At 39.0% G+C, this 11,923-nt stretch overlaps 2 protein-coding genes across 2 annotated transcripts; both read left to right on the top strand.

Moving 5' to 3' along the window:
• Positions 1 to 5,019: 5,019 nt before the first annotated feature.
• Positions 5,020 to 5,946, top strand: LOC113123173 (olfactory receptor 11A1-like). Its single transcript, XM_026294994.1, has one exon. The coding sequence runs from the start codon at positions 5,020 to 5,022 to the stop codon at positions 5,944 to 5,946; it is 927 nt and encodes a 308-aa protein (XP_026150779.1).
• Positions 5,947 to 9,616: 3,670 nt separating this feature from the next.
• On the top strand, positions 9,617 to 10,510 carry LOC113123862 (olfactory receptor 11A1-like; the record flags this gene model as incomplete). Its single annotated transcript, XM_026296193.1, has 1 exon — positions 9,617 to 10,510. A coding segment is annotated over exon 1 (894 nt), but the record flags the coding sequence as incomplete, so codon positions are not given.
• Positions 10,511 to 11,923: the final 1,413 nt, after the last annotated feature.

Raw genomic sequence — 11,923 nt, 5'->3', positions numbered from 1 at the left:
CTCGGCGGTACAATAGGGGGCAGCACTGAACACATGCATACATCATACACTTTAAGCTGTTGCTGCCATAGTTCTCTTTGGCAGAGAATGAAAGTCAAATTCATAGGTTTTAGTTTCACCTTCTTTCAGTGTCAGAGTTACATGGTGCTGGAAAGTGTCCATAAGCACATGGTTGTTTTGGGTTGCTCTTTTCTGGATGGGGAGTCCCTGTAGGAGTGTCAAACAGATACAAAAGATCACAGCCACATATATGGCCTTCATTTTCCCTAGTACTTTCCCATTGTTCTCCTTTATTGCTCAGAAGGAATTCTTCTTCACTGTGTTTGAGATGGACAAATCCTATTGATACTGTCCCCCTTTGTAACAAGGCTTCTCTCCTTCTTAGCTCTCAGGAGGATCTTTCCCTATAGTTCGCTTACAATGGGACAAGCGGACCCAGGATGGTCTTTCAGTAATTCTGACAGCGGTCAGAGTTGACAACAATATCTGGTATGGTCCTTAACACCTAGGTGAATGCCAATATTTTCTCATTATCACCTTAATAAGGACCCAATCTCCTGGCTTCACATGGATCTGGTCCTCTCCATCTGTGGTCCCCTCCTGTTGTGAATTAGTAACAGGTTCTTTTTGTCTCAGCATTTTTGCCATGTAGTCTGCAATAGTCTCCGTAATCTAGCAATGGCATCTGGATGTTTTGCTGGGAACAGTTCAGTCCATTTAGTCAATGAATCGATGATTAGTAGACAATATTTCTTCCCCTCACATTGATTTAAATCTATACAGATGTGTTGAAAGGGGTATTTCGGTAACGGACATTTTCTGCTGTAGGCCTATAGTCAATATTTGTCTGTGTTGATTATACTTTGCACACACTTCACACTGCTGAAATTTTTTTTTGCAGTAGTTTGTAAACCCATATGTAGTTAATACTTGGTTTATCATACCTACCATTCCTCCTGTTGACCCGTGTTATTCCATGTGTCAAAATGCACCATCTCTGTGAAGAGACTTTGGAAACACTGGTTTTCCCTCTGGTCCCACCAGAGACTAGTGTTATCAATTACACAGCACTGTTTTCGACATTTTGCTTTTTCACTGTTTGTGGCTGTGCTTTGTATGTCTCTTAATATTTGTTTGTCATATTTCTCAATTTCTCCGGTTGCTTGCAAGATTAGTGGTTGTTGCCCAGCCCACTTTTCAGTTTCATCTGCATTTTGATTTCCTTTAGACACAATATCGGCTCCTCTTGTATGTGCTGCGCACTTACAAATTGCTACTTTTATAGAAAGTTGTACTTCATTTAATAGTTGCAAAATAAGAGCTTTATGAGTGATGGGTTTGCCAGTGCAGGTTACCATTCCTCTATTTTTCCATTGTTGTGCAAATATAGGTATAGTTGAAAACCCACAGTTACTATCAGAATATATGTTCACTACTTTCCCTTCACCTAACTTGCATGCTTCTGTCAGGGCTATTAACTCAGCTGCTTGTGCTGGCAGGTGTGAGGGCAGTTTCTCAGCTCTTATGTAACTACAGCATAACCTGTCGCATTTGTGCCATCAGAATTCTTTCTGCACGATCCATCTACGAACATTGTCATTTCAGCATCCTTATATGGAGTATCTACCAAATCAGCCCTTGGCAACACTGTGCTCTCAGTTTCTGCAACTCGGTCATGTGGCTCACCATCCTCCTCTGTTGGCATTAAGGTGGCAGGGTTTAAAGTTGTGCATCGTTCTATAGCTTTGTTGATTGGTGTAACAACAACTGTCTAAAGCTTTATATCAAGAAAACCAGAGAACTGGTGGTGGACTTTAGCAGGAGCAGGAAGACCCCAGTCCCTGTCTCCATCCTTGGAGACGAAGTAGAGCTGTTCTTCCTGGAGACTCTGTTCCTTTGGTGTGTGCAACAAGCTACTGAAGATGTTCTATCAGTCTATAGTAGCGAGTGCACTGTTCTTTGCAGTTGTGTGCTGGGGAGGTGGCATCAAGGCTGGTGAGGCCAACAGACTAAATAAGTTGATCAGAAAGGCAAAATCTGTTGTTGGACTGGAACTGGACTGTCTGGAGGCTGTGGCAGAGAGGAGGATGGTGGACACCATCAACTTCATACTGGACAATCCTGCCCACCCACTTCATGAGGAACTGTGGTGAATGGGAAGTTCATTCAGCCACAGACTAATTCCTCCTAAAGCCAAGACTGAGAGATTCAGGAAGTCTTTTGTGTCCACGGCCATAAGACTCTATAATTCCTCAATATAAACAATGAAGCGCACACACACGTACACACACACACACACACACACACACACACACACACACACAAACCCCCCAAATAAACAATTAGTTAATTACTTTATTAACTTTACTTTATGAATTACTATTAATCAATACAATTTAAATAATGTCAAATTTAATAACTGCTGTAACAATTGAATTTCCCCTTGGGGATTAATAAAGTACTTCTTCTTCTTCTTCTTCTATAGTCAGATGTGGTTGTGAGAGCAGTGTAGTCATGCAAGACAAATACCTGGCCGGGAACATATAAGACACTTTGTTTTGCAGCAACAGAACTGCACGCGGGACTTTTAATGTCAGAGGATGAACCAATACAATCATTGCCGAAGCTTGGATACATACAGGATTTGCCCTTGCTATTGGATCCAGCTGGGTGGAGTAGTAGGCAATGGGTCTATTCTTTTCTCCATAAGACTGAAGTCATGTGGCCATTTTTACAATCTACAGTTTGAACAAAAGGTTTATCATAATTGGGCAGCCCTAGCACTGAAGTGCTGGCTAAAGTTTTCTTAAGATTACAGAAAGCATCCTCAGCTTCCTCAATCCATTTTATCACTTCCTGAGCTTCCATTGGTGTGTCGTAGATTAATTTTAACAGAGGACTTGCAGCGATCTCAGAGTAGTTTGGCACCCATGCCCTGAAGAAGTTAGTCATTCCTAAAAAGGACATCATCTGCCTTTTTGTTTGTGGCTTAGGTGCTTTTAGAATGCCTCTTTCCTCTTTTCATCTAATGACTTCCCCCTTTGAGAACGGTTATACCCTAGTATTTCACTTCCTCTTTCCACAGTTGTAGCTTATTTTTACTCACTTTATGGCCCTGCTCAGCCAGAAATTTGAGTAATGCAATTGAATCTGCTTTGCACTGCTCCTGTGTTTCTGAGCAGATCAAAATATCATCAACATACAGCAAAATCTGACTATCTTGTAGCAGTGTAAACTTGGCTAAGCTAGCAGACATTATCTGGGAGAAAATGGTGGGTGACACAACATCCCTGAGGAATTCCATCTTTTCCCTGAGAACTCAAAAGCAAACCAAAACTAGCTTAGTTTATCTACTTCAATAGAAAAGAAAGCATTTGCTACATCAATTGCTGTAAACCGCTTAGAGCTCGGTTTAACATCGTTTCTGTCTTTGCTCCCTTCTCCATCTACATCTCCTGTATGACCCAACAACAATCCGCAGTACCTCATTCGGGATGTTAAAAAAACGCAGAACGTTGTCTGTGATAGGTCGTTCTGATTTAAAGCTAATATGAAAATTCTGGGAGTTATAGCTATAGTTTGATATAGATAGTTTGCATTAATAGTCATGAAAAGAGACAATACAAAAGGCACCAAAAGAGCAGACCCATGAGCTGCAGCATGTGGACACGCTGTCATTTATCTCCTCTCACTGTTATATTCCTGGTGATCCTCTTTATTCTCTTGGCACAAATACTATCAAATGCTACATCCTCTGTAGCACCCAGCGTAGGTGTTGCTGACACACAGGTTGTGTAATCAGTGAACATCACTGGCTTGTTGCAATTCATTTTTCCATCATTCTTCTCCTCTGGGCTGGTTAGAAAGGTTTCTCTCAGATCATCTTTTTAATTTTCTGAGCTTTTCCTAGACCTGAGATTCCTTCTCGATGTTACTTTTCAGCATTGTTTTTTCTGCTCTCGTTGATACTACTAAAAGCATAATGCACAGTACTTTTTCTTGACAAAGGACACCACACACAGTTGAGTAATGTTCTGAGAAGCTAATGTTGGAGAAATTTAGGAAAGTCTGCAGGCCTTCTTGTGCGATCGTGATTCCCTCTTCATCAATTGTTTAACTCTGCAGGGTATTCTGCAGCCTCCCATTCTCTTTGCAATGAGCCCTGTCCAGAGTCTGCTTTCATGCTGATCAACCCAAGGTGCAACCAGGCCCACTAGCCCCCAGTTGGAGTCGTGTCAGACTGGTACCAAGTCACTGAGTGAGCCACCCTCAAACGTTGACCTGAAGGTAGCTGATGTCCATTAGCACCATAGAAAACTACCTGTGTCAGCTATACCATGGGCCTCCACTGGTTCAGGCCTGAGAGTCTGATGTTGTTCACATGACGACAGCTCTTGGTGGAGAGTTTAATGAGATCCATGTAGGGAGAAACAAGCTTAGGGTTAAGAGGTTAGGAGCAGGAATGTGTCCAACAACAGAATGCACAGTGGATGTTCTTGGCAAATGACACCACAACAATTCAGTTGTTTCAATTCACCAGCCTGTTCCAGAGTCTGCTTTCAGTCTCCTTGACTAACACTAATTATTGCAGTGTCCATATGCCTGTAGTGGAGGTCACAGTCCACAGACCATGCTGAAGGTTTATCCTTCTCTGTGCCCCCAACACATTAGCACCATAGGAAACTGCCTGTGTCAGCTATACCATGGGCCTCCACTGGTTCAGACCTGTAGAGTCTGATGTTGTTCACATGACGACAGCTCTTGGTGGAGAGTTTAATGAGATCCATGGAGGGAGAAACAAGCTGATAAAAATCAACCCACAGAGTCAAACAGTTCACTTTGTATTCTGGAGGTTTGTATTTGTTGCAATATTTCAACACACACACAAGTTCATGTCAAGGTCGGGTATCAGTGAATACATTAGACAATCCAATGACAGATATACTGTATAATATGTTCATGTGATCTTTGCTTTGATACTTCAAGTCTTTGTCATTAACACTTTGTTTTTAAACCTTAATGGATAATAACCTAAATATAACATATATAACTATTGATGCATATGTGGAACTGGACAAATACAGATTTGTTTATTTTGTGATCATGTTTACAGCATATATTCTAATAATCTGCTGTAATTCCACTATTGTGTGTCTGATAGTGATTCACAAAAACCTCCATGAGCCTATGTACATTTTCATTGCAGCTTTGTTTCTGAACTCTGTACTTTTCAGCACTGCTAATTACTTGAAGATTTTAATTGATGTTTTATCTGAAAAACAGATCATATCATATTCAGCATGTCTCTTTCAGTTTTATGTCTGTTATTCTTTAGGTGCTTCAGAGTTTTTACTGTTGGCAGCCATGGCCTATGACAGGTATGTGTCTATATGTAAACCTCTGCAGTATCCAACTATCATGACAAAAAGAAACATCTCTATTTTACTGGTTGTAGCTTGGATTCTGCCCGCTGGTCAGTTAGCAGTGCCAGTTGGTCTGAGTGCTGATGTTGAACTATGTGAGTTTTCTTTCAAAGGAACAATTTGTAATAGTGCAGTTTTGAAACTTCAGTGTGACAAGTCAGGAATGCTAAATATATATAATTTGATCATTTTTATTAATCTTGTAATTCTCCCTGTGTTTTTCGTCCTTTTTACCTACATAAGGATATTTATAATCACTTATCGAAGTGGTAGAGAAGTCAGGAGAAAAGCTGCACAGACCTGTTTACCTCACCTGTTGGTTCTTATCAACTTTTCCTGTTTTGGTTCATTTGATGTACTTCTAGTCCAAATGGAAACTGATTTTCCAAAAATTGTGCGTTTAATAGTTTCATTACAAATAATTTTGTATCATCCTCTTTTCAATCCAATTATATATGGACTAAAAATGAGAGAAATTTATAAACACCTCAGGAAATTGTTCTGTCCAGGTAAAATAGTCTAATGTACAGTCTAGCCTGAAATTATTCATACCTCTGGCACATTTTGACTTAAAGTTACTTTTATTCAACCAGCAAGTTTTTCTTCATTAGAAATGACACAGGCGTCTCCCAGAAGAAAATAAGACGATGTACAAGAGGCATCATTGTGGAAAAAATTATTACTCATTTTTTATTTACATTTGAACAAAAAGTGGCATGTGAATAAAAGTAACTTAAAGTCAGAATTTGTCATAGGTATGAATAACTTCGGGCTTGACTGTACTAACACTGATAACTGTTGTACAGTCATTGTTTAGTGTCAGAGACGTGTTGATTCAACTGGTTGATCATTTTGGAGGTTGTAGTTTGTCATGCTGCTGAATTGGATTGCATTGTACTGACATGAGTCTCTTTTCTTTTCTCTACCCTCTTTCATATCATTGAGTTCAGCCTAAAAAACAACACCACCTCTCTGTATAATGCAGCAGAGTTCAACAGGAGAGCAGACTACATCTTCTAAAATAATCATACAGTTCAGTCTGCACCTCTTTGAAAGAGTTTGACCACAACAGAACATTATCACCTTCATGAAGGAGGATTTATTACAGGACTGTTGGATCAAAGTGACAAAGTTTTAGTTTCTGTCACTTTCCCAGTGATGAAAATGGAAAAGTTGTCCATGCTGTTGAATGTTACAGAATAGTTTGTTGGAAGTTTCTGTGCTGCCTTCAGGTTTTACAATATTCAGAAAAGAAACATAAAAGCCATTGGCCAGTCAAAGTCCACTAAGTCAGTCTCATATCTGACAAAGTTGTGTTTCAGGAACAGACACAGACACAGACAACGTGTTTGTTTTCATTTCACAGTTATTCCTCTTCAATAATGAACATTCCAGTGATGTTCTTTTCTTGTAAAAGGCTTTTCTAGCTTTTCCATAACTGAGAGTCAGAATTTCTCTTTAGCTCCATCTTAGCTTCAATTCAAAAGACCAAGTGACTTTAAAGTTTAGTAAAGTAACACTGGAGTTTAAGAGAGTGTGAAAAATAATGCAGCAGCCAGTGAAATTTCATCTATCAACCCTACAGCTTAAAAGGCCCAGAGTTTGAAGTTGTTTCCAAGTTACTAACTCTTCTCTTTGAATGGTTCAAGCAGATCCACAGAGGAGCAGGATGTCTTGATAAAAGCAGTACAAACCTCCCAGTGATTTGACTGGGAAGTTGACTGTGTTCACTGTAAGTTCATCAGTAAAACCTCTGAAGTTGTGAATCATTGAGACAAGTGAACACAGGTTGTGTGTTATTGCAGTGCTCACAGTGAGATTTCTTTTTTTAGTTATTAACCATATGTCTGTTACAGAGTTTGCCTACTTTGTTCATTTTGCTTATTTTTGGACAGTTTTGATGGGTGATAAATTAAATGTGACACATATATAACTCTAGATGGGTATGTAGAGTTACAGAAATACAGATACCTTTATTTTGTGATCATGTTTACAGTTGATATTTTAATAATCTGCTGTAATTCCACTACTGTGTGTCTGATAAGCTCTCTGTAAAGCCAGAACTGCATACTATTCATCACTAATAGAGGAAAATAAGAACAACCCCAGGTTTCTTTTCAGCACTGTAGCCAGGCTGACAAAAAGTCACAGCTCTGTTGAGCCCAGTGTTCCCTTAGCTCTCAGCAGTGATGAATTTATGAGTTTCTTTACAAATAAAATCACAACTATTAGAGATAAAATTCAGCAGATGCTTCCTATACCTGCAATAAATGAATCTTCTACTACAGTAGCTCATGAGTCATCTATAAGACCTTGTTATGTTTAGACTGCTTCTCTCCTATAGATCTCTCTGAATTTACATCAGTAGTTGCTTCATCTAAATCATCAACGTGTCTCTCAGACCCCATCCCGACTAGACTGCTTAAAGGCACCCTGCCATTAGTTAACTCAGCTTTATTAGACTTTATCTCTAGTATCAGGCTATGTACCACAGACCTTTATGACTGCAGTAGTCAAACTCAAAAAGCCTAGTCTTGATTCAGGAGTCTTGGCTAATTATAGACCAATATCCAACCTGCCATTTATTTCTAAAATCCTAGAAAAAGCTGTTGTTAAGCAGCTATCAGACCACTTACACAGGAATGAACTATTTGAAGATTTCCAATCAGGATTTAGAGCACATCATAGCACAGAAACAGCACTGTTAAAAGTCACCAATGATCTTCTCTTAGCCTCAGATAATTGACTTGTCTCTATACTTGTCCTCCTAGACCTTAGTGCTGCATTCGACACTATTGGCCGCAACATCTTATCACAGAGACTGGAGCATGTGACTGGTATCAGAGGAACAGCATTAAAATGATTCCAATCTTGTTTATCAGACAAATTCCAGTTTGTTCATGTCCATGATGAACCTTCCACGTGCACAAAAGTTATTTATGGAGTTCCACAAGGTTCTGTGCTAGGACCGATTCTGTTCATCTTCTACATATTTCCTTTAGGATATGTCATTCGCCAGCACTCTATTAATTACCACTTTTTATGCAGATGACACTCAGCTTTATCTATCTATGAAACCTGATAACACAAACCAGTTAGCTAAACTTCAATCATGTCTAACTGGCATAAAGGTCTTTATGACCAAAACTTTCTACTTTTAAATTCAGAGAAAACAGAAGTTATTGTATTTGGGCCTAAAACCCTCAGAAATAGCTATTCTAATTGTATAGCTACTTTAGATGGCATAACCCTGGCCTCCTGCACTACTGTGAAAAACCTTGGAGCTATTTTTGACCAGATTGTGTAATCAGTGAACATCACTGGCCTGTTGCAATTCGTTTTTCCATCATTCTTCTCCTCTGCAATTCGTTTTTCCATCATTCTTCTCCTCTTGGCTGGTTAGGAAGATTTCTCTCAGATCATCTTTTTAATTTTCTGAGCTTTTCCTAGACCTGAGATTCCTTCTCGATGTTACTTTCAGCATTGTTTTTTCTGCTCTCGTTGATACTACTAATAGCATAAGACACAATCGTTGTTCTTGACAAAGGACACCACACACAGTTGAATAATATTATGAGAAGCTAATGTTGGAGAAATTTAGGAAAGTCTGCAGGCCTTCTTGTGCGATAGTGATTCCCTCTTCATCAATTGTTTAACTCTGCAGGGTATTCTGCAGCCTCCCATTCTCTTTGCAGTGAGCCTTGTCCAGAGTCTGCTTTCACACTGATTCAACTCAAGGTGCAACCAGGCCCACTAGCCCCCAGTTGGAGTCGTGTCAGACTGGTACCAAGTCACTGAGTGAGCCACCCTCAAACGTTGACCTGAAGGTAGCTGATGTCCATTAGCACCATAGAAAACTACCTGTGTCAGCTATACCATGGGCCTCCACTGGTTCAGGCCTGTAGAGTCTGATGTTGTTCACATGACGACAGCTCTTGGTGGAGAGTTTAATGAGATCCATGGAGGGAGAAACAAGCTGATAAAAATCAACCCACAGAGTCAAACAGTTCACTTTGTATTCTGGAGGTTTGTATTTGTTGCAATATTTCAACACACACACAAGTTCATGTCAAGGTCGGGTATCAGTGAATACATTAGACAATCCAATGACAGATATACTGTATAATATGTTCATGTGATCTTTGCTTTGATACTTCAAGTCTTTGTCATTAACACTTTGTTTTTAAACCTTAATGGATAATAACCTAAATATAACATATATAACTATTGATGCATATGTGGAACTGGACAAATATAGATTTGTTTATTTTGTGATCATGTTTACAGCATATATTCTAATAATCTGCAGTAATTCTACGATTGTGTGTCTGATAGTGATTCACAAAAACCTCCATGAGCCTATGTACATTTTCATTGCAGCTTTGTTACTGAACTCTGTTCTTTTCAGCACTGCTCTTTACCCAAAGATTCTGTTTGATGTTTTATCTGAAAAACCAATCATATCATATCCTGCATGTCTTTTTCAGTTTCAAGTTGGTTATTCTTTAGGTGGTTCAGAGTTTTTACTGTTGGCAGCCATGTCCTATGACAGGTATGTGTCTATATGTAAACCTCTACAGTATCCAACTATCATGAGGAAAAGAAACGTGTATATTTTACTGGTTGTAGCTTGGATTCTGCCTGCTGGTCAGTTAGCAGTGCCAACTGCAACAAGTGTTAATGTTAAACTCTGTAACTTTAATTTCAAAGGTATAACTTGTAATAGCACAATTAACCAACTGTATTGTAGTAGAGAAAGAGGTATATTTGGTTTGATTTGTTTTGTTAATCTTTTAATTCTCCCTGTGCTTTTCATCCTTTTTACCTACATAAGGATATTTATAATCACCTATCGAAGTGGTAGAGAAGTCAGGAGAAAAGCTGCACAGACCTGTTTACCTCACCTGATTGTTCTGATCAACTTTTCTTGTTTGGGTTCATTTGATGTAATTCTAGTTCAAATGGAAACTGATTTTCCAAAAATTGTGCGTTTAATAATGTCGATACAAATAATTTTGTATCATCCTCTTCTAAATCCCATCATATATGGACTAAAAATGAAAGAAATTTATAAACACCTCAGGAAATTGTTCTGTCCAGGTAAAACAGTCTAATGTACTAACACTGATAACTGTTGTACAGTCATTGTTTAGTGTCAGAATAAAACAGAGATGTGATTTCTCTGAGCCTTGAAAAGTATTGAGTGTAAAGATGTTTCTAAAACCCTAAATCACAGTAAAGAGCATTATCAGCTTCAACTACACTATGTAATCACTACTAACTAAGCAATTTGCTGCAGAACCCAGAAATACAGTTTGATTCTAATTGTCAGTTTGATTCTTGTGTTTCCAGTTTGTTGTGGCTTAACTGTTAAGTGACTGAATATTTTCATATTGGCATCATATCTGGGTGTATTGGTAAAGTATAAACACTCCATTGTCAGTTTATTAGGTCCACCTAACTATAACTTTGTCAGTCTAATCCAACAGTCCTGTAATAAACCCTCTTTCATGAAGGTGATAATGTTCAGTTTGTGGTCAAACTGTTTCAGAGACGTGTTGATTCAAATGTTGATCATTTTGGAGGTTGTAGTTTGTCATGCTGCTGAATTGGATTGATTTTCTCTTTAGTCTACCCCCTTTCATATCATTGGGTTTAGCCTGAGAAACAATAACACCTCACTGAATAATGTAGCAGAGTCTAACTGGAGAGCAGACTACATCTTTTACAACAAAACTCAGTCCTGCCTTTTTATAACTAAAATGATCCAATGACAAAATTTGTTTATGTCACTAAATATTGCACTGCTTCCTTTGCTTTTGATATTTTTTTTTACATCCACCAGGATACTTCTTATATCCTACAGAAGCTGTAAAATATTTTAAATACTGACACCCTGAATATTATAACGTAAGTTATTTATCATTTTACAACTTATGATCCTGATTTATGTCCTGTGCCAGACTCTTATTTTGTTGAAGTTCCTGTTCCCTGGTCCTTCCCTGCTGGTATTGTAACCCTGTCATCAGTGCCTTTATTTGGCTCAGCTGTGCATTGTTAGCCCCTGCTGCTACACTACAGAAACCCCAGTCACATTCTTCTTCTTGCCAGGTTGTTGTCTGTCACAGTCCTGTGTGTTGGCCCAATGATTATCTGACTTTAACATACTTCCCATGTGAACTCTCTTGTCTCTGTTTTGTTCCCCTGAGCCCTTCCACCCTCTGTATTCTCAGAAACTGTTTCTCTCAGCTTTGGACTAAGACTTCAGTTTTCTCCTGTTCACTCCAGGTCTTCACATTAGCTCATCTGTGTTTCCCTGTGCTCTGGAACCTGGTCTGCTCCACCTCTCCCTTCTGTTACCTGATCGATAACTCTGTTTACCTGCTGATCTACTGTAGCCTGACTGTCCCAAGCCACTTTCCCTATTCACGATTATCAGTAACTCATTAACTCAGCTCTGTACAGTAGACCCTGTCTGGCTCAACCCAAATCCCCTGTTG

The sequence above is a fragment of the Mastacembelus armatus genome, chromosome 21 (assembly GCF_900324485.2).
Source record: "Mastacembelus armatus chromosome 21, fMasArm1.2, whole genome shotgun sequence".
Lineage (NCBI taxonomy): Eukaryota > Metazoa > Chordata > Actinopteri > Synbranchiformes > Mastacembelidae > Mastacembelus > Mastacembelus armatus.
Note: the sequence above shows the minus strand (reverse complement) of the source record. Positions and strands in the feature narration are given on the sequence as shown.

Coding starts and splice junctions, on each gene's coding strand:
- LOC113123173 (XM_026294994.1), top strand. CDS start 5,020: ATGGATAATAACCTAAATATAACATATATAACTATTGATGCATATGTG.